The 17245-nt window shown below is 44.5% G+C and overlaps 1 protein-coding gene across 2 annotated transcripts in view; it reads left to right on the forward strand.

Annotated features, from left to right (window-relative positions):
* FEZ1 (fasciculation and elongation protein zeta 1) overlaps nt 1–17245 on the forward strand; it is a 464287-nt gene that overhangs the window by 231746 nt on the left and 215296 nt on the right. For both annotated transcript variants that reach the window (XM_086957154.1, XM_086957155.1), the window contains exon 4: nt 12217–12303. In XM_086957154.1, the coding sequence (XP_086813280.1) occupies nt 12217–12303 (87 nt within the window). The remainder of the gene's footprint in view (nt 1–12216; nt 12304–17245) is intronic.

Here is a 17245-nt window from a genome sequence, read left to right on the forward strand (position 1 = left end):
CAGCTAACCGGGCAGCTAACCGGGCAGCTAACCGGCAGCGTAGCTGTCAACATTGTAAACAGTCCGGAGCGGCCGCCATCTTGTCTCTCGGTAGGTTCGAGAGACAAGATGTGGTGAAAAAAGAAGGGGGAAATGAAGGAAAGGGGGCAAGGTAAACCCCTCCTGAGCCCCTAGGATTTATGAGGGGGATATTAAAGTCCCCCGCGATTTTTCGCGGTAGAGGCGCTTCCCGGTACGCGAACCGGGCAGCTAACCGGCAGCGTAACGGGAGTCCGCCATCTTGTGTTTTTGGAGCGTCCGGTTCGCGTACCGGGTAGCGTCCCGGTAAGCGTAACAAGGGGAAAACCAAGAGAAACAGTAAAAAAAAAATTAAGGGAATAGATTTCCAGCAAACTTGGCAAAATTGTAGGGACTGTTTGTTTGATGTGCCTTTGCAAGGCCTCAAGATATGTGCATGTGTGGATTTTGTCTAATTAAGGTTAAAAAAAATATATATATCTGTAAGCGTGCTCCGGCACGCTTACGTTACGGGTTTTGTTTGCGCTGCAGAACCGATACGTCACGGTTATGCGACGCGTCATGAGGCGTCTCACGTGGCTACGTGATACGTCACGTAATAAAGAATATATTTTACAGCTATAGATATTAGCTTTTAAAAAACCAATGAAATTCACTGAAAAAACCATAGGTTATAGACCATATATAGTTAGGAATTTGCATTTACAAAACCTTGAAAATTCACTGAAAAAACCATAGGTTAGAGACCATATATAGTTAGCTGGACATTTTATTGACAAAAAACCAATGAAATTCCATATATAGTTAGTTGCACTAACTATATATCGCGCACCCGCAATCCACTGCTGATGATGTCACATATTACATCATTCATGACATGGTCAGTGACATCACTGATGACATCACTGATGACATCTCAAATGACATCACTGATGACATCACTGATGACATCTCAAATGACATCAGTGATGACATCATGACACACCAATACCAGTTACTACATACGCACTCACTGATTCCTACGTCTACACACACATTCACTCATTCACCCATACAATCACTCATACATACAGTCACTCATTATTACACTATCATATGCACTCATACACCTATGCAGACACTCACACACTGCCACTCATCCATGGAGTTACTCACACACCTAGTCAGTCCTGTAAAGAATCAATCACACTTCCATTTCCTCATCTATACAGTTAAACACAGAACACCATACTTCAGTGACATCACTGATGACATCACTGATGACATCTCAAATGACATCACTGATGACATCTCAAATGACATCACTGATGACATCATGACACACCAATACCAGTTACTACATACGCACTCACTGATTCCTACGTCTACACACACATTCACTCATTCACCCATACAATCACTCACACATACAGTCACTCATTATTACAACACTATCATATGCACTCATACACCTAGTCAGTCCTGTGAAGAATCAATCACACTTCGATTTCCTCATCTATACAGTTAAACACAGAACACCATACTTTTCACACATATACTAACACATACTTACTCTCTTATACAATCACTGATACAAGTACACATTGATATGCACAGAGTCACACACCTCCCAGCCAGCCACACACACACTCAGTCTTCCATACATCCACTCATTCTTCAATATGTAAAACATATTTAAACTTTACAAAAACACACAGACACTAGATGATGTCATCAGTGATGTCATTTGAGATGTCATCAGTGATGTCATCAGTGATGTCATTTGAGATGTCATCAGTGATGTCATCAGTGATGTCACTGACCATGTCATGAATGATGTAATATGTGACATCATCAGCAGTGGATTGCGGGTGCGCGATATATAGTTAGTGCAACTAACTATATATGGAATTCCATTGGTTTTTTGTCAATAAAATGTCCAGCTAACTATATATGGTCTCTAACCTATGGTTTTTTCAGTGAATTTTCAAGGTTTTGTAAATGCAAATTCCTAACTATATATGGTCTATAACCTATGGTTTTTTCAGTGAATATATATATATATATATATATATATATATATATATATATATATATATATATATATATATATATATATATTTCTTGACTAAACTTACATCATAATTGCCACAATCATCCTTAGATAAAAAAGGCACAAAAAAGGAAAAAGAAAGAAAAAGAAATAAAGGAGTTCTTAGTCCCTATATTCTCAGGGTGTCAAATAAACTCAGCAGGAGTAAGTTTTCCAAATTTAAGAAGTCACTGAAGAAGTGTACTTATCTGAAAGTGTCGTCTTGAACCACAAATATTACTTTTAAGGTTGAAAATTTCGTTAGTTTCCTGTTTACACAAAATTTGAAGATACCCTGTTGACCTCCAGGATATTACTCCACTTATCCGAGCCTCTCAACGGCTCAACGATGCCAAAAAAATAAGTTATAAATAATTCTCTGACCTTTGCGTGGTGCACCCTTTCCTGCGGCTGAAACAGCCAAAAGAAATCCTGTAAATGTGCTCGTTCCTTACGAGCACTTCAGATCCGGTCGGTATTGTAGGAATCAACTGGTCCCGCTCGGAAACATCAAGGCTCGTTCCTCGTAAATGCGCCTCAGAGCGAACACTAGCTGGGAAGCCCCCGTTGTATGCCAGACGCTGCTGGCGGGTCAACGGTCGTGGTCGCGCTCCAGTGCGAACGCAGTAAACTGAATTCTACCAGGAAACACCCGCGACATGTCAGATTCTGCCGGCAAGTGACTAGAACGCCTTTGAGCTCCTGAGCGAAAGCCGGTTTCTAAACACAGAGGTATCCACTGGGAAATGCCGCAAGTACAATAGAAAGCAAACAGAGGCAGCGTCTTCCTTGCAAGATGGACTTCACCTAAAAACACAGGTGACAAGCACCAGGCCACGGAAATGAGGTGCCTATATAGGAAGTAGGCAGAAAGCATAGACATAGAAGACAGAGCCATCCTTTAGGTTTTATGGGAGATGTAGTCCCCTCATAATTTTCGTCTCATTCATTCATGCTGGCTCCCTATTGTTCCCTTCATCCTGGCCTAAACGTGACAACTTTATCATTCAAATTGTATGTATCCGGAATCACTTTTTTGTTTTCAGTTACTTTCCATAATTCGTTTTTCAATACATTTCTAGGCGTTGGTGTCTTTTTCCATAAAATTCTTTTTATTAAGTATCCAATTTCATCACAGTTCAAACAGACCCAGCCAACACGTTTTACCCCCTATAGGGACTTCATCAGGCTCTAAACAATTGGATTTTTAAAAACATGAAATCAATACTTTTCACTTATGAAAATCAACAACTCTGGTTCTTATTTTTACATTAAATGTTTTAATTTTTTGTATAATTTTTAATCAAACATGAACCACTTCCATTTCCAGAACTTTAGCGATCAAAAGTCCTGTTTAATTCTAATTACAAGTATACAAAACAGTGATAGATGGAATTCTTGAACTAGTCTCAGCCACTGATAATCAATCGGGCCGCATCGCAATCCATCGTTATTTTGTGCACCAGTCCACCTCAGTTTGGACCCAGCTATATGAAAATCAGTCTTGACCCTCATCCAATAGGAACAGTCCAGCCTAAACTACCAAGGCAGATCCTCCTTGAACCAAAACACACACAACCTAGGACCTGTTTTGCCTTAGTTATGGGCTCATCACTTAGGTGCACTTTGGTTCCAGTGACAAAATGTGCACAGGACCAACATCTGGGAAAACCCGTCTCACTTCCGGCGACAGAATAAGTATACAAAACAGTGATGGATGGAATTCTTGAATTAATCTCAGTCACTGGTACTCACTCGGGCCACATCCCAATCCATTGTTATTTTACACACCATGCCATCTCAGTTTGGATCCAGCTTTATGCAAATCAGTCTTGACCCTGCTCCAATTGGACCAGTGCAAGCCGAACTACCAAGCCACATCCACCCTGAACCAGAACACAAGCAACCCAGGAACAGTTTTGCCCTAGTTATGAGCTCATCAGCCGGGTACAGTTAATTCCAGTGACACTCATCTGCACAGAACCAACACCTGGGTATACCCGTTCCACTTAGGGAGGCAAAATAAGTATACAAATCAGTGATTAATGGAATGCTTGGATTAATCTCAGCCACCGTTAATTACTCTGGCCACATCATCCCAATCCATCGTCACTTTGCACATTATGACACCTCAGTTTGGACCCAGCTATATGCAAATCATTCTTGACCCTGCTCAAGTAGGAGCAGTCCAGCCCGAACTGCTAAGCCAGATTCTCCCTGAACCGAAACACAAACAATTCAGGACCGGTTATGCCCTAGTTTGGTGTTCCTGCTCCTGGGTATACCCTTGGCATACCCGGCCCATGGGATTTGGTCAGAATAATTACCAGTGGCTGAGATTAGTTCAAGCATTCCATACATCATTTTTTATGTACTTTATGTGTAACTCTGATTATCAGCTACAAAACTCAAAGAAATGGGTGGGGCCTATTTATCTGACATCATGGCCTTTCACCCTCTTTGGCTAAAAATTCGATCTAGGCCGAGGGCTTACCTAAGTAAAGAGCTTCTGAAGGATTGCTTGGCCCTTGATTACTCCCATCACATTCCCTGGTTTACATACATCAGGGCTGCCTTTTGAATTTAAGCAGAGGAGAATTATTCAGCAACCCAGATAAGATTTGCAAGAAGGATTACAACTGGGCGAAAGACCATTTTTTTAGAAAGAGGTTGTTGGTTAAAGAAGTAGGGGCTCTTATGAAGCCTAGTGTATGTTGGTACGCTATGATGAAAACTATGCCCTCCACGGATCCTTATCTTTTATGGGTCAAAAGTAGTTATGATCACTTTTTAATAACTAGGTTTCGGCTGGACCTTTATGTTTTCCATTTAGTTTGCCCTCGAGGGGCCAACAGCGTCCATCATTTTTTTTTCACTGTAGCTGCAATGGAAAGTCTCCACATGACATGCTACATTTTATAATGTTTTGCAGTTTTACGTGGTACCCAAGAAGCAATATACCCTTCCCATCTTAAAAAGGGCTAATTATAGTCAGGTCCGCCCGCCCCTTATTTACTTATAAATTCTTTCTGGAGATATCGTACTTAATGTTCTTAGATTTTTCAAAGCTGCTGTTAGGCTTATAATTAGCTATGATTAATAGCCTTGGCAGTATAGGTCAACCCCTGTTTCTGTAATGCATTTTTAAGGAATTTTCTCCATAATTGTACAGGTGGTTTTTGAAATTGTGTTTTTATATTTGTTTTATTGTAACATTTTGAGGTTGGTTTTTTAACTGATGTATATAAAATGATTTGTTGCACTTTTATGTTTTGTTTATTTTTAAAGCTGAATAACGTTTATATATTGATTGATTGGGTACAAGGAAATTATCTAGAATACAAGGATTACGTTACATTGAGTTATTGTTTTTAGGTCTCGCCTAGCGGTGCAGCGCATGCGGTGCCGCTTGGCGAGAGATATTGTGGATGAGGGGTTTTCAGAAGGGGACTCGAAGCCCTGCCCCTCATTTTCATTGGCTTGCGTGACCATGTATGCTAAACGGTGGCCTGCCATTGGAAATGGGGTATTTTTGTTGCCGCTCTTTTGCCTTTTCGTCCGGCCGGTTCGGACAGGATCGTCTACTTTGCGGCTGTCGCAAAGCAATTTCTTATGTTTAGGGGGCTATCTGTTTTCACTCAGCTGCGTGTTTATTTTTGCATCGCGCTTTCACTTAAAGTGAAAGCGAAAGCGCGATGCAAATATAAACAAGCGGTTGAGTGAAAACCGATGGCGATCGCTTGTTGTAGACGTCCTGCTTTATTCTACTCATTATACGGTGTCCAAGTCTTATACAAAAGGCATCGAAGTGTCACAATTCATGCTTTATTCTACTCATTATACAGTGTCTAGGTCTCACACAAAAGGTATCGAAGTGTCACACACAGGCACGCCCCAAAAACATGTGCATGTGATGCATAAGAAAAGTGAAAACTTGTCAGCAATGAGACAGGGCTCTTCCCACGTGGGCTGCTCTTATGTATTACAGGCTCTCATGATTTCTGTAACACTTTCCTTGGCAGAGTTTGTTTCTGCCCCAGCTGGACACACATGTCTTGCCCCCCAACTCCCTCCGCCCGCAGGAGGTTAACAAACGAACCAGTGAGGCGCTGCAGCAGAACGAGGCCAGAGAACACATGCGTTGTTCCAGTCTGGGAACAGAACAATTAGATCCCTCAGACTTCTGGGTGTGGTGATATTGGCACCAAGTGCGACCCCACTGCATGCACAGTGACTGCTGCGATGGGGAAACGTGTTTTTAACCAGTCATGGTTCTTCAGACCCCAATGACGCACCGGTGAGTGCTGCTGATATGCTGACAGCCACTAGTGGGCGCTGCTGCACAGTGTGCACCCTCTCCCGTTCCTCTCCTCGCCCCTGTTGTCTTCAGATAGCCCTTCCCGTCCTCTCATAATGGTTTGTCAGATAACTCAATAACAAAACAAAATCCTTAGAAAGGAATCTGTGACCCTTCAACATTCGTCTTTTAATGACATAGCGGAAGTGGAAGTCTAAGGCTTGCATCACTTCACTTGCATTAAAGTACCAGACGACACTTAGCACAATCTACAAAACTGAATTTTTAACAGATTACGCCTTCTGCATCTCTGGTCATCATTCGCAATGTATCTGCTGCACATCTGATCCACCACACCTCCTGCTTCTCCAGTCACCAGCGCAACTGCACCTGCTGCACATAAGAGCCACTGTACCTTCTGCTTCTCTAGTCATGGGTGCCACTGCATCTTCTGCACATCAAAGCCACTAAACCTCCTGCTTCTCTAGTCACCGGTGCCACTGCACCTGCTGCACATCAGAGCCACCCCACTTCCTACATCTCCAGTCACCAGTGCCACTGCACCTGCAGCACATAAGAGCCCCTGCACCTCCTGTTTTTCTAGTTATCAGTGCAACTGCACGTGCTGCAAATAAGAGCCACCACACATCCTGCTTCTCCAGTCACCGGCGCCACTGCACCTGCTGCACATCAAAGCCACCACACTTCCTGCACCTCCAGTCATCAGAGCCACTACACCTCCTGCTTCTCTAGTCACCGGTACCACTGCACTTGCTGAACATCAGAGGCATCACACTTCCTGTATCTGCAGTCACCAGTGCCACTGCACATAAGAGACACCACACCTCCTCTTCTCCAGTCACCGGTGCCACTGCACCTGCTGCACATCAGAGCCACCGCACCTCCAGTCACGGTCGTCACTGCACCTGCTGCACATCAGAGGCACTGGACATCCTGTTTCTCTAGTCATCAGTGCCACTGCACCTGGTGCAGATCAGAGCATCGCACCTCCTCCTCCTTTATTCACTGGCGCCACTGCACCTATTGCACATCAAAGCCACCACACCTCCTGCATCTCTAGTCACCGGTGTCACTGCACCTGCTGCACATCAGAGCCTTCACAACTCCTGCATCTCCAGTCACCAGTGCCACTACACCTGTTGCACATCAGAGCCACCGCACCTCCTGCATCTCTAGTCACTGGTGTCACTGCACCTGCTGCACATCATAGCCACCACACCTACTGCATCTCCAGTCACTAGTGCCACTGCACCTGCTGCACATCAGAGCCACTGCACTTCCAGCATCTCCAGTCACCGGTATCACTGCACCTGCTGCACATCATAGCCACCACACCTCCTCATCTCGTCACCGATGCCACTGGCACCTGCTGCACATCAGAGCCACAACACTTCCTGCTTCTCTAGTCACCGGCGCCACTGAACTTGCTGAACATCAGAGCCACCACACTTCCTGTATCTCCAGTCACCAGTGCCACTGTACATGCTGCACATAAGAGCCACCACACCTCCTCATCTCCAGTCACCATTGCCACTGCACCTGCTGTACATCAGAGCCATCGCACTTCCTGCATCTCTAGTCACAGTCACCACTGCACTTGCTGCACATCAGAGCCACCGCACCTCCCGCATCTCTAGTCACCGGTGCCACTGCACCTGCTGCACATCAGAGCCACCACACCTCCCACATCTCCAGTCACTGGTGTCACTGCACCTGCTGCACAACAGAGCCACCACACCTCCTACATCTCTAGTCACCGGCACCACTGCACCTGCTGCACATCAGAGCCACCGCACCTCCTGCATCTCCAGTCACCGGTGTCACTGCACCTGCTGCATATAAGAGCCACCATACCTCCTCAGCTCCAGTCACCGGCGCCGCGGCACATGCTGCACATCAGAGCCACTACACCTCCTGTTTCTCTATCCGAGGCGCCACTGCACTTGCTGAAAATCAGAGCCACCACACTTCCTGTATCTCCAGTCACCAGTGCCACTGCACCTGCTGAACATCAGAGCAACCGCACATCCCGCATCTCTAGTCAGTCGCCACTGCACCTGCTGCACATAAGAGCCTCCACATCTCCTGCGTCTCCAGTCACTGCAACTGCTGCACATCAGAGCCACCACACCTACTGCATCTTCAGTCACCAGCGCCACTCCACCTGCTGCATATCATAGACAGCACACCTCCTGCATCTCCAGTCACCGGTGTCACTGCACCTGCTGCACATCATAGACAACACACCTCCTGCATCTCCAGCTACTGGCGCCACTGCACCTGCTGCACATCATAGCCACCACACGTCCTCAGCTCCAGTCACCGGGCCACTGCACCTGCTGCACATCAGAGCCACCACACCTACTGCATCTCCAGTCACTGGTGTCACTGCACATCAGAGCCATCACCCCTCCTCAGCTCCAATCACCGGCGCCACTGCACCTGCTGCACATCAGAGCCACCACACCTACTGCATCTCCAGTCACTGGTGTCACTGCACATAAGAGCCACCACCCTTCCTCAGCTCCAATCACCGCGCCACTTCACCTGCTGCACATCATAGCCACCACACCTACTGCATCTCCAGTCACCAGCACCACTGCACTTGCTGAACATCAGAGCCACCACACCTCCTCGGCTCCAGTTACATGCTGCACATCAGAGCCACCACAAGTCCTCAGCTCCAGTCACCAGCGCCACTGCACCTACTGGACATCAGATCCTCCATAGCTCATGGGTCTCCAGTCACTGGTGTCACTGCACCTGCTGCACATCAGAGCCACCACACCTACTGCATCTCCAGTCACCAGTGCCACTGCACCTGCTGCACATCAGAGCCACCGCACCTCCTCATCTCCAGTCAAAGGCGCCTCTGTAACTGCTGCACATCAGAGCCACAGCACCACCTTAGCTCCAGTCACCTGCGCCACTGCACCTGCTGTACTTCAGAGCAACTGCACCTCCTGCATCTCCAGTCACTGGTTTCACTGCCCCTGCTGCACATCGTAGCCATCACACCTCCTCATCTCGTCACCAGCGCCACTGCACCTGCTGCACATCGTAGCCACCACACCTCCCCATCTCTAGTCACCGGCACTACTGCACTTGCTAAACATCAGAGCCACCACACCTCCTCATCTCCAGTCACCGGCGCCACTCCACCTGCTGGTCATCAGAGCAACAGCACCTTCTGCAGACTTGTGCAGACTTGTGTCCTTGTATGTTCATGCGTTACGATTTACGCCCTGGTCTGGGTATGCCAACTTCAATGGCTAAGAGGACCGGGGATTGGTCAGATAATGCTGCTTCCAAAATACAAGATTCTTGAATGGATTGAACTAATCTTTGTGATACTAAAAAATTATCGAAACGAGAGAGGGTACCAGGCGTTGGAGATGATAATGTGTACTCAGTATCTGACGGATGTGAAAGACGCCAGTGATCAATTAATCCATTATCAGCTAAGATGTCATCCATTAATGCCCTGTCAGCATTATTATTTTTATCTAAGGATCCTGTTCTATCTAAAATTAGTTCTCTTACAATGTTCCAGTCGCCACCTATGAGATATTGTGATGCACCTATCTCAACTAACAAACGATTTAGATAAAGACACATTTTTTTTGGATCCCATTGGAGCATAAACAGAGCCAACACAAATGTAGGTATCTCCAAGACGTAGCATGGCAAATACATAACGACCTTCAGGATCTGTCCATGTTTTTGATATTGTGACTTGGAGGGATTTACGGATTAGAATTGCTACTCCACCTTTGCCTGTGGGGCCTGCAGTTGTATGTTCATCCCTTTGTATACTACTGTGGATTACTTTGCCTACCCAATCTCTACAGTTTCGCTGACTCCAATGTATCCAAATGTGTGTCTTGAAGTAATGCCACATCTGTCCTCTTGGATTGAAGATATGGCAGTGCTTTCTTTCTTTTGATGTGGTGAGTAAATCCATGCACATTCCATGTAATTACAGAAAGAGGGCGTGTGTTGGGCGTGTTGCACATATTTATGAGGTGCCAATGAGTTAAAGTAGAAAAGAAGAAAGAAAAAAAAGGGGGGGATTAGAAAGGAGGGGAGAGGGTAGAAAATAGGAATATAAACCCCTGGTTTAGCAGAGATATAGATAATCAGAGACACAAAGAGAGTATAAATTGTGAGAGTAGGAAATGTGTAGAGACAGTAAAAGTAAGACAAATTAGGTAAATATAGTTTAGATATCGATAGAGAATAACATAAGTGCCAAAAATACTAAACTGTGAACCGCGTGTCTATACCTCCCGAAGCTCCACTGCGGAGAGGAGCCCCGACGAAGGGATAACAAATACTTCCAATCCTTATATTATACACATCACACCATAACATAGAATACCATAATATGCTGAATCTACAGGAAAGCTCATAATGCAAATACATATATAAAATTAGATGAGTAGGTCCTTTAAGCATGGTATATGTTACCATCTCGAAAATTCAATCCATCTAATATATATTAGATACGAGAACATTCTCTCAGAGTCATTTCCTGTGAATACACTAAATGCTGCATGGAAAAGTGTCTTGCAGTGCCTCATTGTTGGCCTTTCTTCTCTTGAATTCATTCCATGTCCTCTTGGGGTGCAGCAGCAATTCTCGGACACACATTTCTAGTGACACCGTCCAGGCACACCTGAAGGCGACTAACTAACCCCTGCGCGCAGCAATCACTGACCACCTCTGTGAACAGCCCACGCAAACAAATGAAGGGTGAGGATTCATTACTCGGGGAGGCCATGCGACCCCTGTTACTGCAGCTCCACTAATAGAACACGACAATGTTCTTCAATTATTTACAGAATGATCTGCATCCGCAGGGCAGGACTGGGAACCAAAACCGGCCCTGGCAAAGTGCTCGGCTGGCCCCAGGGAGAGAGGTTGGGGGTGCGACCGAGCTCTTTGCCGGGGCCGGTTTTCGCCCGATTTTGTTACAGGGCCGATTTTGCAGCTTGCAAAAACGGCCCTGTATCAAAAACGGCCCCCAGGGGCCAAAAACCAGCCCCCACCCTTGCAGCGCATCAGGGGATTGCCCGGTGCCCCCAACAGCCAGTCCGGCCCTGTGCATCAGTAGAAAGCACAACATTCCCTGCCGCCATTGGACGCACAATATCAGTTCTGCTTCCATCTTGCTTTTGTTAGCGCGCCTTCGCCTCCCAGCTGTAAAAACATGGCAGCAGCAGAGAGGCATCTTGAAATCCATTAAAACCCCACTCATAACAACCCAGTGCTCTTTGAGCTGCTTTGTGGACGCGTGATTGGAAGTCTGTCTGTCCAGCCTCCAGTACATTGAGAGACAAACAGCATTTACTCAAGCAGCGGCCACTGGGGACCTTCATACTGCAGATCACCGCATATTTGTTGCGCCGCTCACTGCATGATTCAGGTTTTACTCCATGCTAATGCCTAATGCACCCATTGATTGTTCCAGCGCTGATGCAAAAGCACTCTCAGGACTGGATTTATTTCCGCTCTCTGATGCAATATTAGAACCAAAGAGCCGGCCATTACGACTCAGGTTGTTGGCTTTATACATGCAATGCAAATACTGTTTTTCTCACCAGCATAATGTGCACACCTCAACCATTATCCTCCTGTGCTTGAGATAGCACGTTTCCCGAAAACAAAGTTAAAGGAAGCTAAGGTTGACTTCTAGCTATAGTTTAAAATAAACAGCCTTAGATTGGTTAGACGTGTATAACAGATAGAAAGAAGACCAGTGCCTGCTTTGTACACTCCTAACTGTGTGACATTGTTCCCCCCTCAGATCCACGAGAAGGAAGAAGATGAACTAAATGAGAAGAGTGAGAATGACTCGGGGATCAACGAAGAGCCCATTCTTACTGCTGAGCAGGTACGAATGGAGTGTTACCATAAACTAAACCTTCAAGGCAGCCCCAATCTCTCGAGCATACAGTGCCCTATAAAACAAGCTTCAATGTTGCATCTTTCGGCAGTGAGTGAATCAGTCTGAATTGATTGAAGATGGGGGATCCATTGTAGTAAGCACCGCCAGTGACTGCGTTACCAATGACATTCCACTTTTAAAGCGCTCCGCGTGAGATAAAGGTGAATTTCAGAAATGAACGCAGAAGCACAACCTCATTCCTTTTTTACAGGTCTCTACAGTGTGCCTATTTATTCGAATTGCCTTGTCATCTGGGCTTGGGAGGAGCCAGGTCGCATCGGATGCTCTGGACTCAAGGGGGCGCCCGTGCCGCCTGTGCCCGGTGAGGGATCTGGTGGGCCCAGAGCCTCATTGAATTTAAAGGCCGGCTTTCCAAGTCGGTGAAATTGGGTCCGTGTGAGATCACTGGCTGGCCATAAGGTATAACGGGGGGCGGTGTAGCCCACCCAGGAATACATCTTCACCCATTCCAGTCCTATGAAGAAAAAAAACATGATCCAGTACATCAGACAGCATAAGGACTGTAACAGCCATTTCTGCATTCATCTGGCATTACAAGAATGTAATTGTTACTGTCAGGTGTAATTCAATGACTTAGTACTGTAGCCTTAATATTGTGACCCATCTGGCCTGCATGAGACACACTTAGGGTTTCCAATTCTTAATTGAAATCGATTATACCCAATAAAACACCCCAGAAGGGAATATTTGCTTTTCAGTAGAAAACATGTCAGTGCAGTTCCAAGCTCTTTTCTGTGATGACTAGTCCCATTAAATTTCCACTCGGGTCATGGAAAGCCACTTCATAATCCCTGATAATTTTTGAGGTCTAGAGAGCTCTTAGGCCTACCTCCACTCCTGTTTTAGGAACAAGCATTGTCTCACTTGTATGGCATGTTCTATGTAGTGGGCAGCAGGTTCGCAGCTGAACCCTAACTTGTACCTTGGTCTAGGGGTAGTGGCATAGCTGGGAGGGTGGGGGGCGGGGGCAGTCCGTCCCAGGCAGCACTGTTTTTGGGGGCAGTGAGCAAGTCGTGGCTGTCGACTACCACCATCCCTTCACCCCCGGAGAACAAGTAATCCGTCGACCGCCCGACTCCCCACTCCCCCCAAATCCCCACCCCTGGGACAAGTTGTCCATCGCCCCCAGACTCTTACCTACACCTGGCAGCAAACTTAGTCCGGGTAGCAGTGGGTCTAGCTACGCCACTGTCTAGGAGACATGCTTCATGTGGTTATCCTTATTAACTGAGAGTAGGACAGAACTTTGATTTCAGAAATTTCAGGCATCAGGATTGTGGCAACAAAGATCACTGCATACGAATGACTCCAGAATCAATCCCTATCATAAAACACTACACCAAACACTGCTGTTAAGTTAATATTATGATGGTCTGAAAAACTTCTTTGAAGGCTCAGCATCCCTTCATCAAAAGTGTCAGGCACCAAAGCATGAAAATGCTCAGATCCAGAAGGAGTTCAAGTGTTAGTTTTGATGAAACTCCTTTTGTTAACCCATATACTATCACAGAAAATCTAGGAGTTATGAGCTCCACGCATTACATATGCAGCCACAGCTCCGGGTTTCCGAGTATGCGCAGTTTAAAACATATACAAGTGCCTAGACCCAATCTGATGTAGAATGTGTTTATGATACAGTCCCAGGATCGACTAGTTCACCTTTCATTGCGCTGCCCCTACATAAACATGAAGCTTGGAATGTCTGTTGCCGAAATAAGGCATGACATATGGCATATATATAACCCGTACAAACCTCCCTAATCTAATAGAACCATTAAGCTGTGATGGCTCTTCCACCAAGATGGAACATGCACAAGAACAGTGCACACTCCACCGAACACAAGCAGAAAGTGCCTTGTGCATTTGTCACACCTTTCTCTCAGGAAGACACCCCTAATGCTGCTTTCAAAATAAAAAAAAACAAAGGACCGCCCAAGGTTGGTAAAAATCAGTGCCTAGAGGTCTTTGTGGTGGCTTTCAAATAAACGCAAAATCCCATAAACACAGCACAACAATGTCAAATAAACTTCATTGACAATGGTATCTCAAAACGCAAATGACTCGCTGCATTCTGCAGTTCATGAACTTTAACTACCTCCGCGGCTTCTTCATGCTGCAGCACAGTTTTCTGTTACTAAATGACCAATAAATAACAGTTTACATATTATTTCCTTTTTAGAATTGCCGCCCTTTTCACGATATAAGGAATAGGCTCCGATTGGGTAGTAATACTACATTTATTAGCTCATTTCTTTCTTGGTGTCTCAAGGCAAAAAACAGGACAGTGTGACACTGGCTTGCAATAAGAGTAGCGAGCTCGCCACATTATATGTCGCATGTACTAAGTAGAAAGGTTTAATCCAGCAGGCCTTTGACATTTCACTGCAGAACAAAGCAGTGAGGTGTATTAAATCCACACTATTAACCTTTCATCTGCCATAGGCAAATCCTAATAAGTGCAAACATATTTCCATCCTTGAAAGAGGTGGGACTGGGCTGCTGGGAAGATGCATTTGCGTAATGAGAAATAATGAAAAGTTACTTGAAAGGGCAAACTGAAGGAAAGAATTCGAAGAATTGAGTTAGCAGCAGCAAGAAAGCCAGGAATAATTGATAAAAGGGCTGGACTGGGAAAATAACAAAATAATAGTAACTTTCTGTATGAGTATTGGAAAAAACCCGTCCCCATGATTTTGGAACCACTGATAATCTTTGAGTTTTAAAGATTTTGAAAATATTGGAAAGTCGTGAAAAACACACTGGAATGCACAAGAAATAGATACTGAAAACAGGAAAGCATCGCCACACTGTAAGGCTTCATGAATCTCTGTACACTTCTCGACTTCAAAACAAGTGTACGGTGGAATAGGGTGTTTCAGCCATTCTTGCCCGACAGCCATTCAAAATGGCAAACCAACAGAAGGCGATTATACCTAGTCGAATGCCAGTCGATAAGGTTGGCTAAAACATCTTCAGGGTAAATTGTACAGCAATTGCCACAGCAGTATTCGCGTTACCAGCAATGTAATGCCATATTTAGGTGATACCCCTTAAAAATTGGAGAATAGGGCTAAAAATGTTGTTTCAACTGTCCATTTCTGCATCCTCAATCCAGAAGGACCTAGCTGGCTAAAACATTTGCGGCGATTACAGCGAATATGTAAATCCTCCAGAGCTGAAAAAATGTTTGGTGTAACTTGGTTATCTGACATTGTATCAGTTTAGGAGCCATTCATCCGACATCGAGATAAGTACCCTAAATAAGTATTGTTTGACCTGCAGATGCGACTGAATCGCTTTAAGGCACCTTCCTGATGGTGGCAAGCTCTCAGCTGCTGTAATGTCTATGTTTTTTTATAGAAGGTGAAATGCCTAGCAAGAGGATTGGCTACTACTAGGGAATGGGAGAGATTTTCAAATGTGAATGCTTTAGTCAGCTATCCACCTGCAAATCACTAGGTAATAAAATATATTCACAACAACGCTTTATCCTCGTTTAAAGGTCTGCTTGACAATGCAGCTGTACACCAGAACACTCACAGTCAATACACAGTACATAACATATAACATGCAACATACAGAAAGATGCTTTACTCCTAAGCTTTTGAGACTCTTGTATAAGTGTACTTCAGCTAATGCGTTTATGGAAAGTCAATACTTTTTGTATCACCCCTCAACATTTTAATGTATACACTCCATGGTGTACCTTTTGAAGTCATGATTGGCAAAGGAATAGCTTGTGTTCTAAAATTCATTTATCCTGTATTCATTTTTATATTTTTCAAGTCAGATATATTCAATTCCTACAGTTCATAGAAGTAAATTCAAATGCAGAATGCTATATATGTAGCATAATACGGTCTGGAGCATGGAGATCACAAAAACTACCAAATTAATTACAACAATTAGCCATCATCTACAGAAAAACACAGTCAGTAATATCCTTCCACATGAAAGTAAAAAAAAAAGAAGGAAATAGATTACCTTTTTCCCTCTTCCCTTAATTGATTATACATCCAAGTTTAAACCTGCATAGATTTGATAACATTTCCTCAAAAAAGAGGGACCCTTATCTTTAGCCAAGGCCATTTTAGATTCACAGACATGTCTCAGGAGGGCCCACCATTCAACTGCCTTTGGGGAATAGCAGATATCCATGCCCGGGCTATACGTAACCGAGTACAGACAATAATTATTGTCAATAATCACTTAATTCCTCCATCGTACTCAGACTTGACCCCCATCAGTATCTCTTTAGGGGATAGTGAGACTTGGAATCCTAGGCCAGAGGACATTTATTTATTTATTTATTTTATTTATTTATTTATTTGTAGTGTTTTATATAGCGCGGACAAGACCCGTGGGTATCAGAGCGCTTAACAAGGGAAGAATTACATATAAAGATAATAAAAGCAATAATAACAACAACAAGAGAATAGTGAGGTAGAAGGCAATATACTGCATGGACGAGATTAAATATATATATATTCGTGATGGTTGTGCAATTAGCATTATGTGACGAGCAAGGCTTGGCTTGTGTCATGGTAACAAACCATGCTCGTTGAGGTAGGGTTAGAAGGCGATCCAGTGCATATCAAGGATATTAAGTATAGATAGATCAAGTGCGATAGAAGTTATATATAATGACTGTGACATATAGTTACGGTTCCACATATAGGGATAAATAAATCAGGTGAGGTAGAAGTTATAAAGTATGACTGAGAAATATAGTTAAAAAGTTCATACATATATGAGGTAGCAGTGATGTGTCAAGCCTTGGCTTGCGCACGGCATCAGATCAATGTTCAATAATGATTTTCCAATTTTCCATGAAGAGGGGGCCCTCAGTTAGCGTGATTCGATCATC

Source organism: Lissotriton vulgaris, chromosome 2_1, assembly GCF_964263255.1.
Source record: "Lissotriton vulgaris chromosome 2_1, aLisVul1.2, whole genome shotgun sequence".
Taxonomy (NCBI): Eukaryota; Metazoa; Chordata; class Amphibia; order Caudata; family Salamandridae; genus Lissotriton; species Lissotriton vulgaris.